Source organism: Trichosurus vulpecula, chromosome 9, assembly GCF_011100635.1.
Source record: "Trichosurus vulpecula isolate mTriVul1 chromosome 9, mTriVul1.pri, whole genome shotgun sequence".
NCBI lineage: Eukaryota > Metazoa > Chordata > Mammalia > Diprotodontia > Phalangeridae > Trichosurus > Trichosurus vulpecula.
In genome coordinates, this window is record NC_050581.1 from 123671123 (window position 1) to 123695107 (window position 23985).

Genomic DNA, 23985 nt, shown 5'->3' on the forward strand with positions numbered 1-23985 from the left:
ACAATTCATCCTTTCCCAGAATCTGCCCCCGGGGTTACAAAGTACAAGACTAACCAAATACAGAAACAAACAGTGCCTTTCTCTCACTAATGTTATCAGAAGTGAACTATGGAGATCTGACCAGACCAGTGTCTCCACTAAATCCTGCAGAAGGACTAGCTCTGCCTGCAGTAAAGAGAATTAGGGTCTATGGATTCTTCAAAGAGAATATTCTGTAGAAACAGTGGTATGGCTATCATTCCAACAAATGTAGGTGGATTATGAAGGGAGCCAAAGGGATCAGCCTGGGTAAAATGAGATCTATTTATAGAGTCCTGAGCATGGTACCTAGCACATAGTAGGTATGGCAACAGCCCACCTATTAATAGGATTATCGCCTTGCTGATACAGGTACTTGTTCCCTCCCTCTACTCCCTCCCAGCTCAAAATTGATTTTGCATTTCACCCAGCCCTGTGGACTGCACATCACACATGAGAGGACACTGTAATAAATACACGTCGAAGTAAATTCAATATGAATGTCAGTCTCAAGTGACAAAGATTCGTAGACATATTTGACTTGGTGGTAGAATTAGGACTGGCGTATCATCAGTGTCAAAGCTGACTTTTAGAGAATTTAAAAAGAATTTTAAAAGTTTTTTTTTTAAGCTATCACCACTTATTGAGAACTCACTATATGCATGAGAATGAACCAGGTCTCATGGAATTTCCACAGATGGTCTCAATAGCCACCTTGTCATTAATAGCAATTTTACAGAAGGTATATGTTCTGATTTTACTTGAGGTCAATAGAAGGCAGAGGTTGGGCAACCTCTGCAGAAGGAAAAAAAATGTAACTGTCGAATTCTGATTTTTTAAACTTTGGAATATTTGCCTTTGTCTAATGTTTAATCTGTGTTTCCACATCACTGTATTGATCAGCAGTTTGGGAAGAGTACAACATCAATGTGTGTCCCTCAAACTGAGGCTGACTTACAATATGGAGCGTCAGATGCTGTTGTGCCTTTGCCTGTTATCCCTCCCTGGTCTCATAGCATCAGGCTTAATAGGCCAGCCCAGGAGCATTGGGGTATGTAACCATATTGTATGAATTAGCCACTCCTCCCGTTATGCGGAGGGTAGTGGATGGGTTGCACTTGGGAATAAAAAAGGGTACAAATCCATGGTGCCCGAAATAATGGGTCCCCCTGATGTGTAGCCTTATTCTGCTAGTGTTGGGGATATGAGCAGAGGGCCAATATGAAATAGACCAGATGCCCATGTTGAATTCTTCCAGGGAAGTAAAAAACATTAGTTGAGGGGAGGGATGAAAATACACACTCATTACAAGTTGTTAAGTCCACTGACCACAACGATTTCTTTTTCCTGAAATCCTCCTCCCCGCCTCCCAACACTGTCTGTCACAATTACTCAGGAAATTGTCTTTTTTTTATCCCTCCTTTGTATAAATATGAATTTTCTAGATAGACACCAAGGAGATAAAAAGGGACAATGATCAAGAGGTTCTATTGTCACATTGTGATCAGATTATTTTTATTGGTAGAGTTCTCTTTTCTAGTCCTTGAACTTGCTTTTATTTTGCAGAAGAGACAGACTCAGGGAACTGTAAGTAAACTTCTCATTCCCCGCGGTAGGTTGGTAGGTTGCTGTGGGTTTTTGCCCCAGGCTTTACTAATAGCATGCAAATTCTGAAATGTTTAACCCAGCCACTCCTCTCATGCAGATGAGAGTTTGGGGCTCCTTCCTGGGTGATAAATAATTGGTTGGCAAAGGTTTGGCTTCTGATTTAGTCTCTCTCTTCCCTGATGATTATCTTTAAAAATCTGAGGCGCTCAGTGATTTCAAAGATCTTAGGTTTTTTTCATCAGAACCTATGGAACTAGATAAAAACCAAGCTGAGAAAGGAGTTTTGTCAACTGCTCCGAGACCTCAATACCAAAGCATAATCATCTTTCATCTACAGATTGTCAATGGAATAGAAATTCAGAGTATGAAAGTTAACTGCAGAGTCACCTCCCGATTCGCTAATTATGTGATCACCAGCCAAGCCATCAACCATGGCAGCACTGCCCAGGAAATTGTCTTCGATGTTGAGATACCCAGGACAGCCTACATTAGCAATTTCCTCCTGTGGGTAATCCCTTCCCCAACTTGTTCTGTGAAGCAGAATGTGCAAATCTACTTGGTATCTATCTAACTAGGGACCATCCCTAGGTCTTAAGAATCTCAGGGGACCCATAAACCTGAATCTGCAGCTCCTAAAGCCAAAGATAATAATTTGATTTACTCTATCCTTTTTTTTTTTTTGAAAGTTTTCTTTTCTCTAGATAGTGCTAGCCTTAGGGAAAGAACCAGAGAACCTTGTACAAAGTCTTTCTTTGGCAGAGAAGGTCTCTGCTATTGGGTTCCTCTAACAACAACAACAAAAGCCTATTCATTACAGAACTAATATTTGAGGAAGAAGGAAAAAGGGACCAGGTTTCCTGGCTTAACTCTGGCCTTGGCCTTCACATTATCACAATGCTTACTGATTACTAAAAGACACATGAAAACTATTGTAATCTTACTGCAGAAAGACCTGAATTCAAATCTAACCTTAGACCCTTACTAGTGGTGTGACCCTGGGAAAGTCACTTAACCTCTGTTTGCCTTAATCCACTGGGGAAGGAAATGGCAAACCATTCTAGTATGCTTGCTAAAAACCAAACCAAACCAAAAAACCATGGACAGTATGGTCCACGGGGTCATGAAACTTTGGACGTGACTGAACAATAAGAGCAGAAAGTAAGAGAGGATTTGACCACATACTCCTACTCTTCAAACATTTACCTGATTTGTGGACTAGAGTGACTTTTCGCTTAAAATCTGCTGTGAGAAACTCTAACATTCTCCAGATCAGGATATGTTCAGGTCAGCGGAGGCTGCATACACTCTGATCAGGATGGAGAGGGTGCTTCTGGGAAGTTATCTGCAGGCATCCATTCAGGAACATGCATTTTACTGGTGTGTCTTTTCCTTCTTAACAGTACAGTGGATGGAGTCCCGTATCCAGGAAATATCAAAGACAAGGTGATTGCATGGAAGCAATACCGGAAAGCTGTTGTTCGAGGAGAGACTGCAGGTCTGGTAAGGTAAGCTCTTGCCCAGACTTCCTGTATGATACATGTGTTTGTGTGTGTATGTCTGTGTCTGTGTCCTCATGTATGGTTGGGGGGATATACCGGGGCAGAGCTGGGCTGCAGAATTACCTGTGTATACCAATAAGATCAGGGAGCTCCTCCAGAACCCTGGGCATTGAAATTTGCATTACTCATTTAGTTCCTGATAAGAAAAGGAATCTATAAGGAATGAAAACATCAGAGTTTTACTAGAAGAAAAATTTGACCTAATCGTGCTGGATTCCCAAAGTAAGGCCACTGAGTGAAAGGCAATGTGAATTTAAGGGTGATGCTTTCAGAGTCATGAAAGTATAGAGATAAGTTTTCTTCCTTTTTTACCCTAGGGCCTCTGGGAGGAAAATGGAAAAATTCAACATTGCAGTCAATGTCGGTGCCGGCAGCAAAGTCGGCTTTGAGTTGACTTATGAGGAGCTATTGAAGCGACACTTGGGAAAATATGAAATTGTCATTAAAGTTAAACCAAAGCAGCTGGTCAAACAGTTTGAGGTAAATCTCCCTGGGACTGACTCTCAGCATCGGGAAAGTGGACCAGAAATGCTCTCTGGACCCATGGCCTGTCTCTTGTTGTACCTCTTACAGGGTAGTTTGGAAGAAGGATCCCTAAATAGGCAAGTAGGGAACAGGGTGCTAAGACTAGCTTTGCCATTTCCTCATTCTGCAGCTTTGGGCAGGTCCCTTGTCCTATCTGAGCTCCAGTTTTCATATTTGTAAAACGAACGGATTGGAATAGATATTCCCTAAGGGTCCTTCCAGCTCTGATGTTGTCAAAATCTTACTACATCTTCAACAGAGGTCATTCAAGTAAAGATAGGTATAGTTAAAAAGGATATCTCTGCAGCATTGTGGTATAAAGGAAAGACTGTAGATTAGATTTAGAGTTGGAAGACTTGAGCTTAAATCTAGGCTTTGCAAACTACTTTTATGACTTTGGGCAAATCATTTAACCTCCCTAGGTCTAAGTTTCCTCATCTGTAAAATGGGGGGAGAAGGGGCTTGAATCAAACACTTCTGAGGCATCTTCCTGTCTCAGATCCTATTAATTGCTCAAGAGGAACTCCTCAAGAACTTTTCCCCTGGAGGATGAGCAATGGGGACCGAATCTTGGACATTGGACTTTGAGCTTGGCTTTTTGATAGTGGGCTCCATGATCCTTGGTGTGGTGGAAAGGCAAGCAAGGTCTCACTCTGGTTATTTTGTGGCTCAAAGGATCCTCAGAGTAGGGTGGAGTTTAGTACCTGAGAACCAGTTCCTTTTGATGTTCAGCACAATTAAACCATGACAAGGAGAGGAAAGTTTCACATCTAACTAAAAAATAACCTACTGCTGGGTCCAAGGGACTGGAGCAATGCACCCACTCCTTCCTAAGGGTCCCCTCTGCTCTAAACCCATGTGGTCTGCACCAGTTTCAATCCTGGGGGGAGACTAACCTCTAATGAGAGGTGCTTGACTTATTTTCTCACACTCCTCAGCTTCCTACCTCCAGAACCTTGGGGAAGGTCAATTTATAGCTTAGCTGTTGGTTCTTATCTAGTTTTCTTCAAAGGGGAAGTAGAAAGGTTCTCAATTTACAATATAAATCAGGTATGTATTTCCTACACACAAAAGAAAGGCTAACAGACACAAAAGACTCACAGTGTACATTGATAGAACAACTTTAAAAAGGATTCAGTAATTTAACTTATAACTGCTAGTATATTTTCTTAGGAAAATGATACTTAAACCACATCAGAACATAAAGCAGTTTGCAGGACTTCTAATCAGGCATTTTAGATTTCACCTCAGCTCTGCACTGTGCAAACAACTCCTGATCTATGTCTTCCTGTTAAATGAGCCAGGCTTGGATGAATTCTCTTGTTGGATGTCATCTTTTCCAAGAGTCCTGAAGCATTTGTGGGAAACTCTTCTCCCAGTCTCCAGTCATCTCTGATCTGACTAGACCCAGTACTTTCTGACTTCTGGGATTCATAAGGTTTCATTTAAAGCTGGGCACATCCATTGTTCACACAAGATGAGACTAATAAAGAAAAAACACAAAAGAGGTAGCCCCCAACCCAGGCTCAGGCTTTCCTCAGCAGGGCATAAACTCAGGATCTTATGATGAGCAGGATGAAGGACAGGTCAAACTCCCCCTTTGCCCTTCACGGTAAAGCAGCTTGAGACAGTTCTGACAGTAGAAAGGGAAGAAAGACTTGAGGCTGGGGTCATCCTTTCTTAAATATCACCAGTTCTTTCTGCCTACCAGCCAGTAAGGGGACTCTTCCATCACCTCAAAGCACAAGCCCTTCAGTACTGAGTCACACATGGCTGGAAGCAGTTTGCAAAACATGCATAGGGTCAAGCAGAAGCAGGAAGGGCGATTCTGAGCATGCCCCATGGGATGGCCCTTGTTATTCATGTACCAACGATAGGAGTTTTCCTTTGTAAGCACATCTCTGACCATGATAATGAGACCCAAGAGCTGGGATTAATGCCCTCTTTAGGTCTTCAGCAACTGTTTTTCAATGATTATACTGGAATATCAGTTGACTTTGAAAGATGCGATTAGGTTCAGGGTGAGTCTCTGCCCTGTCTATCCCAGAATCTTAGAATTTTAGAACATTTCGGCTTGAAGGAACCATAGAGATCTCCTGAGTCAATATGTTCATTGTACAGAGTAGTGAGGCCTAGAGAAGATGAATGACTTGTCCAAGGTCATACAGAGAATTAGTGGCAGAGGTGTGTCTTTAACACAGGTCCCACACTTTCCAATCCAGTGGATTTTCTACCACCTCTGTATATGGTGCTGAGTGAACTGTTCTTTGAATATGTTAGGGAAAAGAGCGCTGATACCTCTGCCATTCATTAAACTTGTTTCAGATTGTATTTCCATGTTTTCCTGGGAACTGTTATGTTTGGGACAGAGGTGGATGGGGTGGGGAGTCATACTATAATGTTTTTTTTTTTAAACTTTGAAGATTGAAGCAGATATCTTTGAACCACAAGAGATCAGCATGCTGGATGCTCAAACATCTTTCCTTTCTGGGGACATGACCCAAGTTATTGAAAAATCCTTCTCTGGAAAAAAGGTATGGTGAGTGATTCAAAAATACAGGCTTATATTTTCATCCCCGGCCACTTCTCCATTAGGTCTTTAAAAAAATAATTCTGCCAACAGCCTCCTTAAGATATAGTCTCAGAAGGAGGAACACTGAGCCAAAGGGTATAAATATCTTTATAAAATATATTATCTGAATGAAACTACACTAGTGATTATTAACAGAAAGAAGAGACTATATCCCTTAACTTCAACAGTATGGTACTAACATTGACTGTGGCACTTGACTAGTGTTTTTTTGTTTCGGTTTTTTGGTTTGTTTTGTGTTTCCTTTTTTGACATTATTGCAATCACAGTGTATAGTATTTTGGGGGACTGTTTTCTTTATTTTTAACTATTGCAGACAAGTCTTTCCATGTTTTTCTGATTTTTTATATTCATTATTCCTTATGGGGTAGTAATATTCCGTTCCATTAACATACCAAAATTTGCACATTCAGTGCACAGTTGTTTTTTACACATGGAGTTATTATTATCACAAATAAGGTTGCTATGAATATTTTTGTAAACAGTGTTTTTTTCCTTATTGTCAGTAACCTTTTTGGATATGATTCTGTAATAAGATATCTGGGTCAAGACATGAACAATGTAGTAATTTTCTTGTACAATTTGGTAGAATTCACTTGTAAATCCAACTGGTCGGGGGGATTTATTCTTAGGGAGTTCGTTGATGGCTTGTCTACTTCCTCTTCTGTTAATCTGGGCAGTTTATATTTTTGTAAATATTCATTCATTTCACTTGGATTGTCAGATTTTTTGGCATGTAACTGGACAGAATAGTGCCTAATAATTTCCTTAATTTCCTCTTCATTGGTGGTGAATTCACCCTTTTCATTTTTGATACTGGTAATTTGGTTTTCTTTTAAAAAAATAAAATTAACCAATGATTTATTGGTTTTTTTCATAAAGCCAATTCCTAGTTTTATTTCAATGTTCAATGGCTTTCTTATTTTCAGTTTTATTAATCTCTCCTTTGGTTTTGAGGATTTCCAATTTGGTGCTTAATTGTTTTTTTTAATGTGTTCTCCTTCTAGTTTTGTTTTTTAGTTGCATGCCCAATTCATTGATCTGTTCTTTCTATATTTTATTGATGTTAGCATTTAGAGATATAAAATTTCCTTGCTTTGACTGCATCTCATAAATTTTGGTACATTGTCTCATTGTTGTCATTCTCTTTAGTGAAATTATTTATTGTTTCTGTAATTTGTTCTTCAACCCATTCATTCTTTAGGATTAAATTATTTACTTTCCAATTAATTTTCAATCTATGTTTCCGTGGCCCTTTGTTCAATATTATTTTTATTGCATTATGATCTGAAAAGGATACATTTAATTTTTCTGTATCTGGTTGTGAGGTTTTTATATCACAATACATGGCAAGTTTTTGTGTAGGTGCCATGTAACCACAACTCCATAATATTTGAATTGTTTCTTTCTGACTGCTTGCAGTATTTTCTCCTTGACCTGAGAGCTCTGGAATTTGGCTGTAATATTCCTAGGAGTTTTCATTTTGATGAAATTTCATTTCATCTCTTTCAGGAGGTGGTTGGTGAATTCTTTCAGTTTCTATTTTACCCTCTGAATCTAAGATTTCAGGGAAGTTTTCCTTGATAATTTCTTAAAATATGGTGTCTAGGCTCTTTTTTTGATCATGACTTTAAAATAGTACAATAAATCTTAAGTTATATTTCCTCAATCTGTTTTCCAGGTTAGTTGTTTTTTCCAATGAGATAGTTTACATTTTCTTCTATTTTTTTTCATTCTTTTGATTTTGTTTTATTGTTTCTTGTTGTCTCATGGAGTCATTAGCTTCCACTTGCCCAATTTTAATTTTTAACAAATTATTTTCTTCAGTGAGGTTTTGTACTTCTTTTTCACTTTTTAAAAATTCTTTTGGCTTTGTTTTACTGTTTCCTGATGTCTCATGGAGTCCTTAGCTTCCACTTGCTCAATTATAACTTTTAAGAAATTATTTTCTTCAGTGAGCTTTTGTATTTCTTTTGCCATTTGGCCAATTCTACTTTCTAAAGAATTTTTCTCTTAAGTGTATTTTTGGGCCTCTTTTACCAATTAGCTTGTTCTGTCTTTTAAGGGGTTATTTTCTTTAGTATTTTCTGCTTCCTTTATTAAGCTTTCTGAGTCTTTTAATAACAATATTTTACAGTTTAACAAATATTCTTCTATTTAATTTCTTTTGTTTTATTGCTTAATTAGGCAAAATGGTTTCTAATAATTTCCCTTGTGTCCTTTTCTTTTGGATAAGTTCTCTATTTTCATGTTTGATATTAGCAATTTGGCTTTCCTTCCTATCAGATTAACTAGTAGTTTATTTATTTTATTAATGATTCTGAAAAATCATCTCCTATTTTCATTTTTCAATCCAATGGTTTGTTTTTCATTTTCAATTTTGTTTATGTATTCCTTGATTTTGAAAATTTGTGTTTTTGTGTTTGAGGTTTTATGATTTATTTCTTTTTCAATTTTTTAGTTATATCAACCATTCATTAATTTATTCTTTTGCATTTTGTTGATGAAAGCTTTTTGAAACATAAATTTTCTCCTCTAAGAATTGCTTTGCCTGCATCCCAAAAATTTTGTTATGTTGTCCCATTATTGTGATGTTCATTAATGGGATATCTATTGGTTCTATGATATGCTCTTTGATTTATAAATTTTTTATGATGAAATTATCTATCCCCAGTTTATTCAGGTCCTTCTTTCTTATTCATCTTTTTATTAGATTTGTCTAGGTCTAAGAGAGACACACTGAAATCTCTAACTATTATAGTTTTACTTTCTATTTCCCTCTGTAATTTGTTTAACTTTTCCTTCAGGTAGATAGTTTATCATTTGGTCCATAAATATTAATTTTGACATTATTTCATTACCTATGATGCCTTTAAGCATAATGTAGTTTCTCTGTATATCTCTTTTAATAACTATGTCTATTTTTATTGTTGCCTTCTATGAGATGATGATTGCTTTTTTGATTTTATCTGAAGCATAACAAATTCTCCTCTAGTCTCTCATTTTAGCTCTCTATGAATATTTATTTCAAGTGTTTTTCTTATAAGCAACATTTTTTAAAATTCTGCTTTCTAATCTATTCTGTTACCCCCACCTGTCTTATGAGCGAATTCATATCATTAACATTCACTGTTATGACTGTAATTGTGTATTTCATTTCATCATTACTGAATTTTTTCTTCTTTTTCTTCTGTCCCTATATTTATAAGATAGAAGGAAGTTAAGAAGGAGAAGAGCTCTGATGATCACTATTAATCCAGTGTGATGGTATAGGTCAGACCAATCTTACACCTCCTGGACAGTCCTCCTGGCACTGGAGCCAAGGTTCTGAGGTGGTCTTATTTCCTACTATGGCTGCTAGTGTTCTGAAGAGTGTTCAGCAGGGCCCTGTATCCCTGCAAAGTGACCTATGGGGTCTAGTTCTGTTCTGATAGGCCACATTCAGGATTTAGCTTTAGGTCCCTGATTGTTATAGCTTGTGACCCTACCTGCACAAAACACTGGCTGACTGGTTTCAGGTTGGTTTGTTGAAGCTCTTGCTGGCTTCCTTGCCCTGGTTTCTTTCCCTACTGCCAACAGCCTGGCCATTTACCTACTTATATTGACTTCCCCGGAATTGCTCTTTTGTCTGGCTTCCAGCAGGGTGAATTCATACTGTCTTCCCTGGTTTGAGCTCTCTTCCTACTTCTATTGGCTTCTGTGTTTCTTTGCACTTGGACTGGGTTCCTTGGGAAGACCCTTCATTTTGCCTTTTTCCAGTTTCTGGTTGTCTTTTGGGACAGGTACAGACTGGGTGGAGGAGCTTATTTCTGATTCTTTTCAATTTCCTTTGCTGTTGGTCTTTCTGGGATCACATTTCAGATGTCACCATTTTATCCAAAAGTCCTTGCCATATTTTATTTTTTTAACTCTTTTAGAAAAGGCGGAAATTCTGGCCTAAGACCAGCAAAAATTTCTGCTCAGGCTTTTCTGTCTTGTTTCCTCAAAATCCTTTCTCCTGAGACCTCTCATCTCCCAGGTCTTTAAATGATTATTCACTCAGTAAGTAACAAAAAGTTCAGGGTCCCTCTATCTGAAAATTCTAAATTGCTTCCATTCCCATATGTAGATCAAAATGTAGTGAAAAATACAGGTACAATGCCAAACCTGAAGCAAGGTCATTGTCTCCGCCACTTATTTAAATATATTTCTAGCCCCTTCATATACAGATGTGGCCAGTCAGAGTCTGCAAAAGACTTTGCTATACAACATTTACTAAGGTTGAATGGTCTTTGCACTTCTGATACAAATTCTACTTGATCATAATGAATTTTAAAAATAAATTGTCGTCTTCTATTTTTCAGCATTTTATTTAAAATTCTTGCATCCATATTCGTTGATGATACTGTTCTACAGTTTTCTTTCTGTGACTTATCCTTTTTTGATTTGGGAACATTTCACTGTGCTTCCTATTGCTTCTGACGGTATATCTTTCAGTTTGAGAATTTTATTTCTCATAAATTCTATTCACATTTTCCATTGCTTTTTTGTGTGTTGTTAATTCTTATAGTCAATTTGTCTGGTTGTATTTTTATTAATAGTAGGTGACATTTATATAATGTTTTAAGGCTCACAAAGAACTTTGCATAATATATTATTTCATCTGAGTTTCATAATAGCTCTCTATAGTAGGTGCTACAGTTATTAGTAGTTTTAAAGATCAGGAAACTGAGGCTTAAACTGGTTAAGTAACTTAATACAGCTAGTGGGTGTGCAAGGTATGACTTGGTCCTGCCTGATTCCAATTCTAGAATTCTCTCCACTGATCATATGTTTCTTGGATTCCTTTCTGGGGTCTTTGCTGAAGTTAATTTTTTTTTCTTCTCCTCTTAGTAACTTCTTTTTGGTATATTTTAAACCATAATTTTTTTTTGTGTTGGAATTCTCCACCCCACTCCTGACAATGTACAAGTCTTTTTCCTTTAATTGTCTTTATTTGAAAGCCTCTTTTGAGGTTCTTTATTTGTCCCCTTTTTCTTTCCATCCCTTTATTGTGGCATTGCTATCTTTACTCAGGCAGGGGTTATTGTGCAACTCTTTGACAACCTTTCATTCCACTATCTTGCCAGAAGTTTCTCAAAATCTTGTTTTTAGCAGGGCTCTGTGGGCAGAACCAGAGCAGTTTGTAGATGCCTCTGAGCATCCAAGGGACACCATTTGAAGGAAGCATTATGACTTTTGCAACTCCTAGAGCCCCAGCTCTGTTTACTTTTTCCTCTTTCTCTTCCAGATGAGGAGAGAATCCAATGGTCTCATTGAAGATGTAGGCAAATATTTTCATCTACTCAGCCTTCCTGAAGCTAATGTTTCTATTTCCTTTTCATATTCATGTAGGGGGAGGAAACTTTCATCACTATTAAATACATGAGCATGTCTTAAAAGAAGGGGGTAACCTCTTGTTTCCTTTGGGGGTATAGCAAAAATTCTAGCTGATAATAATGGTTAAATAAAACATTTTTGAATTGAATGATTTCAGGGTCATGTGTATTTCAATCCTACAATTGATCAACAACAGACCTGCCCCACTTGCACCCAATCCTTGTTGGATGGAGATTTTACTATAAAATATGATGTGAAAAGGGACACAGTATGCGACCTGCAGGTAGGTTCCCCTTTAGGATATGAACTAACAAATAGATGGGTGTGTGAAATGAATTCCTCAACTTCTCTCTCTTTTGATTCAGGTGGTCAATAAATATTTTGCACAATTCTTTGCACCAAAAAACCTGAAGAACATGGTCAAGAATGTAGTTTTTGTGATAGACATTAGTGGATCTATGGCTGGTCAGAAAATAAAGCAGGTGAGTGACAGGCTTTGAAGAATTGAAAAGTTTCATCAATTAACCCTGACCCACACACCAGAAATTTTAAATAACCAGACCAACTTCTTATCCATCTGCTCTGGGTTTTTCTTGAAAGGCAGAGTTGGAAAGGTTGAGTTACATCACTATTTGGAAGCAGAGTGGAAAAAGCATGGATCACGAGACAAGTTTTCATCCACTAACCAGCTGTATGACTTAGGGAACTTTTTCAACAACTCTGTGCCTTTGTTTCTTCATCTGAAAATAGTAATAATAATGACTGTTCTACCTACCTCACAGAGATGCCATCCATGGTAGTGGAGCTATCACTCCTAGAATTTGACCTATGCGAGGCAGGCATAAGATGACAGAAAGACCAGTAAGATATGCTACTTGCCTTCACAGAATATGCTGTTGAGTGGGGACAAATAAGATAAACATACAAATAGATTATGTATGGGTTAGACTATGAAAACTCCATAAGGGGATACAAAATGCTGAGATCACGGAAGTAGATGGCTAAGATCATAGGTGGCACAGCGGAGAGACTGTTGGACAAGGAATTAGGAAGAACTGAGTTCCAATCCTGCTTCAGACACTTACTTTAGCCATATGACCCTTCATTAGTTAACCTCTCTCAGCTTCTTCATCTGTAAAATGAGTGTAATCATAGCACCAAGCGCTCGGGATCAAAGGAGATAATATCAATACAGCATTTTGCAAACCTCAAAGTGCTAAATAAATGCCAGTTATGATCATTATTGCGCCAAATAGAGAGAGAACTTCCAGTTGGGAGGGTCAGGGTAAAATGATCATCTGGAGGGAGTCTGGACAGATTGGGAACTCACAGTATGGAATTTCCCTCTGTGGACACAACTGTACGGTGTTAGAGTTACATCGAGAACACCACTAGTTTTAAAGGCAGGAGCTGAACGCAGATATTCCTGAGTCTAGGGCCGGGCTCCTCTATACTATATTGCTACTCTATGACACTTTCATTTATGTCTGGGAAAACAGAGATCAAACTACGTCTTATACTTAACCCCTTCCCTGCCCCAGGACTCCCATTCATGTTGAGCAGCAAGACATCTTCGTTCTTCTAAACATGGCTTTTTCTGATTTTTCTCGCTATTCCATTTACTCCACACAGTAGCCTTTTTCTCCCTCGGGAGCTTCTTAGCTCTCTCTACTCCATCCAGCCTGTCTTCCATGCCATCCTTCATCATTCAGTCACCTGGTCCATCCTTGTTTATCTGCCCCCTGGCTGGGGTTGATGGGCATGGCTTCCATGACTTCCATTATCTGTGACTGAAAAGAGGTGCTGCTGCTCAGGGGTGCTTCCCCGAGGTCACTCTGGGCACCCCACTCACAAATATACCTCCAACAGCTTTTCCTATCTTCTCAAGCGTTAAGTCCCGTCTTCTAATAAGCTCATTTCTTTCTTCTAGACGAGGCAGGCTCTCCTTAAGATCCTGGATGACATTAAGCCAGATGATTACTTCAACTTCATCCTTTTCGGGGGCCACGTAAGAGCATGGAAAAATTCCCTCATCCAGGCCACGACTGCCAATTTGCAGGAAGCCAGAGCCTTTGTGCAAACCTTCGGTCTTGCAGGCGGTAAATGCTGGTGGGGCTTTGTCCTGCGTTGCTCCCCGTACCACATGACACTCAGTTATTTTCATCCTTTTCTCCTTGAAACCAAACAACCAACTTGGCCCCTTTTCTATTTCATCTCCAATGCAGCAACAAATCTGAATGGTGGCTTGCTAGAGGGAATTAAGATCCTGAATAAAGCTCATGAAGTTGACCCCAGGCTCAGAAATAACGCTCCCATCGTCATCATGTTAACAGATGGTGAACCTACTGTGGGTAAGTCCCCAAAGGCCTCATAAAGCAGGCAAGGCAATTTGTGAAGTTCACTTAAACGTTGAGCAGCTACTGAGTGCCAGGCTAGGGACCTTGCTATCGTAGTGGGGAGACAGAGGAGTGAACCCTGGTCTGCACCCATAGGAGCTTGCTGTTTAGTGACTAATAATAATGATGATGATGATGATGATAACTAGCATTTATAAGGCATTTTAAGGTTGGCCAAGCACTTTGTAAATATATTCTCATCCTCACAACAACCCTGCGAGGTGGGTGTTTTGCCATTTTACCGATAAGGAAACTGAGGCAGACAAGCTGAACAGGACCCAGGGATGAAGGGGAGGAGACAGGAGTAGAGAGTCCCCACTGCGGGGCGGGGCGGGGGGGGGCAGTGTTATGACTTCGCCAATTTTTATGTTCGAACAAAGGGGAGACCAATCTTACCCAAATCCGAATGAATGTCAAGAATGCTGTTCAAGGCAAGTTTCCCCTCTACAATCTGGGCTTTGGAGAAAATGTTGACTTTAACTTCTTGGAGGCAATGTCTCTGGAGAATAATGGGGTAGCCCGCAGAATTTACAGAGAAAATGATGCTGCCGATCAGCTACAGGTATGTGATCCCCGGGGCTTCCAAAGTCAGGAGCTTCTGGCCACAGGCAGTGTGGGTTACCCTTGTGCTGGGAAAACCAGAGCAACAAAGCATCGTAGAATGTGAGAATGAGGTAGGGGCTTTGGAGGGTGTCCAATCCTCTCATGTTATGGGGGTGGGGGGGTGGGAACTGGAGCCGAAGTGTGAGCGAGGTCATATATTGAGATAGTGACAGAACTGGGACAAGGGGTTTTAGTGCTGGGAGAAGTAGCCTGTCTCATAGAAGCCACCGAGCCGGAGCAAGCAAGAGAGAAATCAGGCAGATGGCCGGAGCATTCTCTGTTTCTGTGTCTTTTGTAAATGAAGGTGCCTTGTTATCAACTCCTCCCAGAAAACCAAGTATAGAAAGCTGAAAAGTAATTACTTGAAACTTCACCTGTGGTATGAAGGAAGTACTATAGTCCTGGAGCTATCACTAATTCGCTCTGTGATCCTGGGAAGGTCACCTCACTGCTGACCCTCGGTTTCCTCCTTGGTAAAAATGAAGGCTTGGATGAGACGGTCACTTCCAATTCTAACATTCTGAAATCTATTCCTAGTCATTGGCATGGTCCTAGGAACGTTCCTCTCCCAGAAAGTCCTCTGAATCCCCCAGCCTTGCATGAACACAGACAAGGGCCTAGATTTTTTTTGTGGTTCAGAACAGTTACTCCCTCCATTCAGAAACTTGAAAAAGGTGTGAGGAGTGGGGAGGAGGTAAGAGGGCCTTAACTGCATGAGGCCTTTTCTCCAGAGCAGCTTCTTGTGTCTGCTACAGGGCTTTTACCAGGAAGTTGCCAACCCCCTGCTCACAGATGTGGAATTCCAGTATCCCAAGGCCTCCATCGAAGCCCTGACAGAGAATCGGGTCAAGCAATTCTATGAAGGCTCTGAAATTGTGGTAGCTGGACAACTCACTGATGGTGGAAAGAAGAGCTTTAAAGCCGACGTGACTGGCCGTGGTGTGAGTAGCCAAAAAACATAGATTTAGAGATGGAAGGGACCTTAGACATACCAGGTCCAACTCCTTTGTTTTACAGTTCAGTTTTACAGAACTGAGGCAGATATCAGTGAAGTGACTTATTTAGAGTCACAGAGCTAGTAAGTGTCTGAGACAGGATTTGAAACCAGGCCTTGCAGGCTCCCGACCCAGTGCTTCCTCTGGGCAAACATAGCGCTTCCTCCCTTCTCCCCAGCTTCAGGAAAGACTCAACCCGCAGACCATGAAGCCCACACACGGGCTGCTCCTTCCCCAACCCTCTCCCTGGAAGGCAGCTGAGCCACATTTCTCTTCCCAAGGATCCCAGGCACTCAGACTCCACCCCCAGCCGTGCTCTGGCCAGAGAAGGCACTCCACATAGTGAAGCTAGCACTTTTTGTGTCTGGGCCAAGCAGCACAAAAAACATCCCCTCAAATTAACATTTAAAGTCACCTTCATTCTGTAGTGAGGGAGCCCTTGGGGCAGTGTGAGGCTGATGCTGGAGGAAGCAGAGCCCTTGGAAAGGGCACCAGCTGGTAGTCTCCCAGTTTAACTAATTACTCTTGCTCCCTTGTGTCCAGCTCAGTTGTATCTCTCCTGCTGATGGAGCACAGGTGCTCTAAGCGCTCTATAAATTTCAGCACCCAGGAGAAAAGCCCAGGTTATAGGAGCTAGAAGGGCCCTCAGAGACCCTGGCACCCCCTAAACGCTGGTTTTCTAGTAGTGAGAGGAAAACCTAACCTAAGCCTATCCATAGTGGAGAATAACAGCTTCCCTACATCCTCCAAACATAATATTGTACCTGGAAGGGAAAGGAGAGGCCTCACATCTTTTCCCTGGTTCACTTTGAAAGTATTGGGGAAAAAAGGCGAGTTTCATTCATTCAACTTCATTCATTCATCTGCTGAGCCCTGAGCACTTAGAAGGTGTTAGTGCCTGGCACTGAATAAGCACTTAACTAACGCTTGTTGACTTGGTGGTGGTGGATATGAAGAGGGATAAGAAGGGTCCTTGCTTATCATCTAATTAGAGAGCCAAGATGTGTGCACACAGAAACTTAGATAACAGTGCAAGGGCCACCCAAAAGCATTTAGGTGGCTAATGGGCAGATAAGGGTTGCCTGTGGTGAGTACTATACAATGCACTCAGAGGAGGGAGAGGTCATTGCAAACTGGGTGGGGCGGGGGAAGGTCGAGAAAGGCTGTACGGAAGGGGTAGACATGGGATTGGGCCTTCTTGGTAGGCTGAGTAGGATTTAGATTGGTTTTGATAAGGCATTCCAGAAGCAAGGAATAGTGCCAACAAGACACTGAAGCAACAACCCGTATTCCAGTTTGTGGATCAGTGAAGAATTTGGTCTGGGTGGGAGTGGAGGTTTTGGTTTTCTTCCTGGAGCACAAGGAAATAGGCTTGGGAAGGTAGAGCAAAGCCAGCTGCCCCGTGGTATAATGGAGAGAGCCATTGTGTGACTGTTGGTAAGTCACTGAACCCATCTGAGTCTCAGTTTCTTCATCTTTAAAATGGGCCTGATAATACTTATGCTGTCCCTTATAGGATTGGTGTAAGTAGTGGGATGTGAGACACAGATGTGAGTTCTTGTTATTATTGTAGAGGGCCTCGTATGCCAGGGAAAGGGATTTGGTTTTGCACAAAGACTTGAGTTCAAGGGCTAGGCCAGGCTCTGACCACTTTGTCCCCAGACTTCACCCAGTGCATTTTTTTTGTCCCCACAACCCACAGGCAGGCCAGGATCTGGTAACAACATGCTTGGTAGATGAAGAAGAGATGGAGAAAACTCTCCGTGAGCGTGGTCACATGTTTGAGCAACACATTGAGAGGCTCTGGGCTTATCTCACCATCCAACAGTTGCTAGAAAAACGGTAACAGCCACAGTCCACTCCTGATTATCCACAGAGCAGAGCAATAACCCAGATAATCCAAACATCTTTTCTATTGGGCTCCAGGATACCTGCCGTGTTTTCTTTTTTCTTCTTTTTGACAGACTTGACTTTTGCCATTGTGTTTTGCTCAATAAGTTAATATTAATCTATTAATCATCCATAATCATTGAGTACCTTTCATTTTAAAAAAATGTTAAAATTAGCTTTTGTTTCCTAAGCATTGGGGGAAGATAGCCCAGAATATTTTAGGTGATAGTCTGAGATTTTAAACTGAAAGGGGATAAAACATGACAGAAGTAACTGAATGATGATTAAAGAAAAAGCAATCCATGAGATTTACTAGTATTTGGCATGGAATCAAGAACTACTATCCCAGGTGTACAGTATTCATTTATTTGTTTGACAGGTACTTATTAAGCATCTTATTAAGGACGTGGCTAGGTGGTTCAGTGGACAGAGCACTGGGCTTGCAGTCAGGAAGATCTGAGTTCAAATCCAGCCTCAGACATTTACTAGCTGTGTGACCCTAGACAAGTCACTTAACCTGTATTTACCTCAATTTGCTCAGCTGTAAAATGAAGATAGTTATAGCACCTATCTTGCAAAGTTGTTGTAAGGACTGCATGAGATAATGATTACAAAGCGCTCAGCATATACACGCTTATTCCTTTCCCTTCCCCACCTCCCTAGTGCTAGACACCATATTAGGCATAGTTCTCTCAATGAGACATCTGTATCTCTCCACCCCCTGGGTCAGAAGTCCTGGGACCCCTGACACAGAACTCAGACCTGCTGTTATCTCTCAGGACAAAAGCAAACAGTGAGAAGGAGATGAATGACCTGTCTGCCAAAGCCCTGGAATTGTCTCTGAAATACAAATTTGTGACTCCTCTTACCTCCATGGTCATCACCAAGCCGGGAGACCCTGATGACCAGCTTGCCATTGCTGATAAGCCAGGAGAAGAAGGTATGGAGGCTTCTTCTGGCTATGGGATGAGGCCGCTCTCAAAGGGTATTCAGCAAGTCGTCACTGCTGCTGGTCCAAAGCCAGCTTGGCCCATATGAAGCATCTCCTAGAAGATACCTCATCTCTGCTTGTTAGTTTACAGAAGAAGCAGATTTACTTAAACTTTACTCATTGTTTTAAATGCTTGATTTTCTCTCCATAGAGATGGCTGAACGTAAGTTCCTGATGGCATGATTCTTTTGGGGGTGCTTTTTATGGGAGTGAACTATGTATAGCTTCTCTGGCTTGAGAAACAATTGATGGGTGCCTGCTTTCTGGGGGAGTGCCGTACCATTAAGCTTCAAAATAAACTGACACACAAGCCCTCTTTCTTTCCTTCATGACCATGCATGGGATATGAATTGGAGTCTGGGGGTGCTTCGTCTCAGTGCCGAGTCTTCACCAGTTATCAGTAGGGGTGTTTCCATGAGCTTCCACGTTTTCTTGTTTTCAATCCCTGATCTTGTATATTTCCTAATTCATCACCAGAATTTTCCTATAATTCTGCAAGCTCCATTCTTTCTCATTCACCTAGGCTCTGGGCTTCCTTGTTAATATTTATGATGAAAATCATATTAATTCCTTGCATGCATGCCTCTCTAAGCATGTTCACATCCATTGTATGATTTTTGCCTCCATCACACCTTTGGTGAGGTAAGTGAATTAGGCGTCATTATTATTATTATTTGGGGGGCAGGTAAGTGGCACAGTGGATAGAGTACCGGGTTTGGAGTTGGGAAGACCTGAGTTCAAATCTGGCCTCAGACATAAGCTGTGTGACCCTGAGTAAGTCACTTAACCCTGTTTGCCTCAGTTTCCTCATTTGTAAAATGAATTGGAGGAGGAAATGACAAACTACTCCAGTATCTTTGCCAAGAAAACCCCAAATGGGGTCATAAAGAGTCTGACACGACTGAAATGACTGAACATCCTTATTTTACAGGCAAGGAAACTCAGGCCCAGAGGGGATGACGTGATTTATTTGCCCAAGGTTATATTCAGAATTAGTGAGTAGATCAGGATTAGAATATAGGTGCTGTAATTCACAACTCAGGGCTCTTATCACCACACTTCGATGCCTCAGAAATTCAGAAACCCTCCTTTTGTTGTGACAATGAGGCCTGGAGGGGAGCAGTATTGGAGCCTTGAAGACTCGGGTCTTGGGCCAAGGCCTCTCAGATCATCACACACAGAGCTGCCCACTTACGTAGGTCCCAAGGACCAGCTGGGCCTCTTCCCTCAATGAGGTTTTGTGTTACACCTGGCCCAGATTTTGGAGAGCCCTTTGCCTCATGGCTCACACATGGCGGGGGAGAGGGACATGCTCTTTCTCCCTGGACATACGGTGACATATGCATTCTGTTTTGTTTTATCCACAGTGCAGAAAAAGCCGAGGAGGAGTAAGTACTGAGCTCTCCCTGGAATGACCCCTGCCGTCTGTACAGAGTCGCCCTATCCCTTCTCCCCTGGCTCCTTCTGCAACTCATAGGGGGATCCAGGGCAGATGCTATTAATGCGACAGAAGTAGTCAAAGTGCTGCCTTTCCCCCGGTTTAGGGTTTTTGTTCCCAGACATCAAAGACAGACATTGTTTCAGGGGTCAACAGAGCCGACCAAGTAGTGGGCACCATTGAGTACCACTTCCCCTAGGGGCATCGTAGGAACACCCTCTCCCTCAACATGTCCCCAAGAAGGTCCCTGATAGTGGAAAAAGAGAGGAAAGTTCCTCTACAGTTGTCCAATGGTAGGGTTTCTTCCAAAAAGTCATTCTGTCCTGCCCTGACAAATATTTGTATGGGAGGACGTCCTTCCTCTCAAGGGCTGGCTGGGTTAAACAGTCTACACATTAGAATAAATATGCATAGTCAGGCAAAACTAATTGCCCTATTGGTCATGTTCATCAAATATATGTCTTCTTCTGCACCCTGTATCTGCCACCTCTCTGTCAGGAGATGGGTCCTCTGGAATCATGGTAGGCCACTGAATTATGGCTTTAAAGTGACTTGTTTTCCAGTGTTGTTATTGTATAAATTGTTCCCCTGGTTCTGCTTACTTCACTATGTACTAGTTCATATAAGCCTTTTCGGGTTGGTCTGAAACTATGCCTTTAATCATTTCTTATGGCACAATAATATTCCATTAGATTCATGGTAATTACACATATGCCGTATTTTATTCAGCCACACCTCAACTGATGGATGCTGTCTTCCCAGCCAGTCTTTTGTTACTAGAAAATATATATATACATATATATACATGTATATATGTAAATGTATATATATATATATGAAATTTATTTATTTATAAAAAGATATAATATACAAATATTTTTGCACATATGGGTTCTTATCTTCTTTCTTTGATTTCTTTGAGGGGGTATAGACTTGGTATTTCTGGGTAAAAGATTATGCATGGTTTAGTAACTTCTGGGGCATTGTTCCAAATTGCTTTCCAGAATGGCAGGATATAACTCCACCAACAGTGTATGACCACCAATTTTCAAAGCATGTTATCCCCCAACTCTTAGCACAATGACTGACACACAGTAAGTACATAATAAATGTGGATTGATTGATTGGTTGGTCAATTTTTTCCGGGCAGCAATCATGCTTCCAGCTCAACATCTCCCTCCTAAGCTGCGGGGTACTCCTCGTCCTCAGGCTCCTCCAGCCCATGTGACCGGTGGTAAGGCCATTCAGCTTCTTTGACAAGTTCTATGGAAAATAGCTTGAATAGGGAACAAGTCCAGAGAAGGGTCCCTAGGGAGGCTTGGACACCCTCCACCTGGCAGCGCGGGCACATCCCAGGCTTCCCGGGCTCTGGCTACTCCTTATCTTTCTCACCCTAGAGAAGCAGCAATTCAGAAGTCCCTCCAGGTTGGTGGGCTGATGCCTGAGTCCCCTCTGGCAAGTCCACTGTCACAAGGCCCAGGCCCTCCTTTCCAGGTCAGTTCAAGGCTCTTCCAGGCTTCTGTGGCCTTTTCTTCAGGCCCCCATGAGTGCCACAAAAAGTGTTGTACTTGTGTCAAACCCATGGAAACAAACGCTAAGACAGAGACTCAGATAAGGGCACCTAGACAGTAAGTGACGGAGCTGGGACTGGAACCCAGGGCTCCTGATGCCCAGAATGAGGTGGGTTACCCTCTCTGGGCTGCCTCTTTCTTCAAGGGTATGCCTTATCCAGCTTTCTCTTAAGAGCAGCTTTCTCCTGAGAGGCAGCTATGTGGGATGGTCCATAGAATCTCGGCCTTGAAGTCAGGAAGATCTGAGGTCAGATGCTACCGCAGATGTTGAGTAACTGGCAAATCGCTGAACCTTTCCTAGCCTCAATTTCCTCGTCTGTAAAACGGGAATGATAATACCACTCCCTGCACAGGGCTGTTGTAAAGCTCAAAGGGGATAATCATTGTGTAAGTGAATTTACATATAATATATATACATAAAACATACATATACACACATACATACATGTGTATGTATATATATATACATATATGCACACACACACATATATATGCATATATACACATATGTGTATATATCTCAAAGAGCTATATAAATACTAGCTATTATTCAGAAAGAGATGCATCATTCCTTGTTCAAGTCATAAAAATAGACAGCTCTTTAAGTTTTCTAAAGCCTTTTAGGGCTGGGGACTGCAGAGAAAAATGGGAATTTCAGACAAAAGGGAAAATGATCAAACTTCACAGTTATAAGAAGTCTTAGCCAGTCACTGGGGGCCCCAATATGGGACTGGTCTTAGCTTGCCTCGGCTCCCTCCTTCTGCATTCGCTCACTTTGTTTTCATGGTCGGCCTTCCCTACAACCTTCAAAGCGCCTTATTTCTGGGAGCCGCTGGACAGGAAGCCGAGGGTAGAATTAGTGGCCCAGAGATGCTGAAGACAGTAGGAACTTTTAACAAAGGATTCAGCGTTCTTATCCATCTCAGAGAATCCCAGATTTGTGACTGTTTTCAGTATCCAACTTGTTTCATAGGGGCCATCCCTTCACATGGTTCCCAGGCATCTTCTGTCCTTGTGTTCCTGACTGCTACGTCCCTGTTCTGACTCTTCTTACAGGCCTCGAGGCCGCAGGTTCCCCACCCCTGGTTGGGGCTATCAGCCATGCAGAGGAGGTTGGGAATAGAGCTGTACTCTAGATTACTTCCCCTTCTGGCAAAATGGTGCCCAAACAGGCCAGACTCTCCTCTATACCTTGCCCACCCCACCCCCCAAATTTGCTTTAGATACAAGAATTCCTAGTTATACTTCTGCCCACAGTTGATGGAGACCCACACTTCATCATCCAAGTGCCTGAGAAAGATGATGCCGTCTGTTTCAATATCAATGAGGAGCCAGGTGTGGTGATGAGCCTCATCCAAGACCCAGACACAGGTTGGGACTGATGTGGGCCTGGGGCTGAGGGTGGGGGTCACATAACTTTGTGATACTTGGAGAGGGGAAATGTGGGGAGTCAAGTAGGAAGGGACTACATATGTAGCTCATTGGGAACTCTATACTCTTTTTTCCCAGGGATCACAGTGAACGGGCAGCTCATTGGCGATAAAAATCATGGCAACGGGAAGAACAAAAACACTTATTTTGGAAGGCTCGGGATTATGAACCAGATGACAGGATTTACATTGGAGGTGACACCTCAGAACATCACCTTTCACCCTGGCATGAAGGGATCTGTATTTTCCTGGCTGGACCAAGTCACACTGAGGCAGGAAGGGTAAGGTAGCCCTAGCTCACTTGAGAGAACAGGGTACAAGATTCTCTCTGGGTAGTGGACACATTGTCGACATCCTCCCTCCCCAGAATTCAAAAGACAGTGTTCACTCCACTGACCTTTGCATTAGGCACAAGAGGGGCGGCAACCCAAATAGAGGGCTTAGTCCCTGCCTTCAAGGGGTTTGTGGTCTAATTGGAAAGCTAGGAAGCATGTGTGCGCATGTTTATACAGATAGTAGTCTCAAAAACATTTTAGAGGTTTTCTGATCCATGTGTCTGTCCATGACCCCAGCAGGAATCACAGGATCATAGGATGACAGACATGATCCGGTCCAAATCCCACATTTTACAGATATGGGAACCAGGCACTAAAGTTCAATAGTTTGAACTAAGGTTCAAGGTCATATAGCTACGAAGTGGCAGAACTGGGATTTCCATCCAGATTCTCCAACTTCAAATCTAGGGCTCTTTCCACTATAGGGTGACGGTGACAATCATCCCCACTCGGAAACTGATGGTTTCCATGGACAATGGAGCCACCATGGTTGTTGTCTTGCACCACGTGTGGAAAAAGCATCCTGTCCACCAAGATTTCCTCGGGCTATATACAGTGGACAGCCACAAGATGTCACCACGGACACATGGGTTACTGGGTAGGATTCTAGGCTTCTCTTGTTTTGTGATTCTTGGGATGTGGATGAGAAAGGGCAAATGTAAAGCAGCCTCTGGAGCC

The 23985-nt window shown here is 41.7% G+C and overlaps 1 protein-coding gene across 2 annotated transcripts in view; it reads left to right on the forward strand.

Annotated features, from left to right (window-relative positions):
* Positions 1-926: 926 nt before the first annotated feature.
* Positions 927-23985, forward strand: part of ITIH1 (inter-alpha-trypsin inhibitor heavy chain 1) — a 35248-nt gene continuing 12189 nt past the window's right edge. Inside the window, exons 1-20 of one of the 2 annotated variants that reach the window (XM_036739725.1) lie at positions 927-1069; positions 1585-1605; positions 1964-2130; positions 3027-3131; positions 3503-3665; positions 6134-6244; positions 11816-11941; positions 12024-12140; positions 13589-13757; positions 13884-14009; positions 14435-14616; positions 15413-15598; positions 17355-17494; positions 18322-18482; positions 18685-18696; positions 19901-19921; positions 21122-21205; positions 22800-22913; positions 23052-23253; positions 23733-23905. In XM_036739725.1, coding sequence (XP_036595620.1) covers positions 980-1069; positions 1585-1605; positions 1964-2130; positions 3027-3131; positions 3503-3665; positions 6134-6244; positions 11816-11941; positions 12024-12140; positions 13589-13757; positions 13884-14009; positions 14435-14616; positions 15413-15598; positions 17355-17494; positions 18322-18482; positions 18685-18696; positions 19901-19921; positions 21122-21205; positions 22800-22913; positions 23052-23253; positions 23733-23905 — 2470 coding nt within the window. In that variant the 5' untranslated portion in view covers positions 927-979. The remainder of the gene's footprint in view (positions 1070-1584; positions 1606-1963; positions 2131-3026; positions 3132-3502; positions 3666-6133; positions 6245-11815; positions 11942-12023; positions 12141-13588; positions 13758-13883; positions 14010-14434; positions 14617-15412; positions 15599-17354; positions 17495-18321; positions 18483-18684; positions 18697-19900; positions 19922-21121; positions 21206-22799; positions 22914-23051; positions 23254-23732; positions 23906-23985) is intronic. The other variant, XM_036739723.1, reaches the window with a different exon arrangement.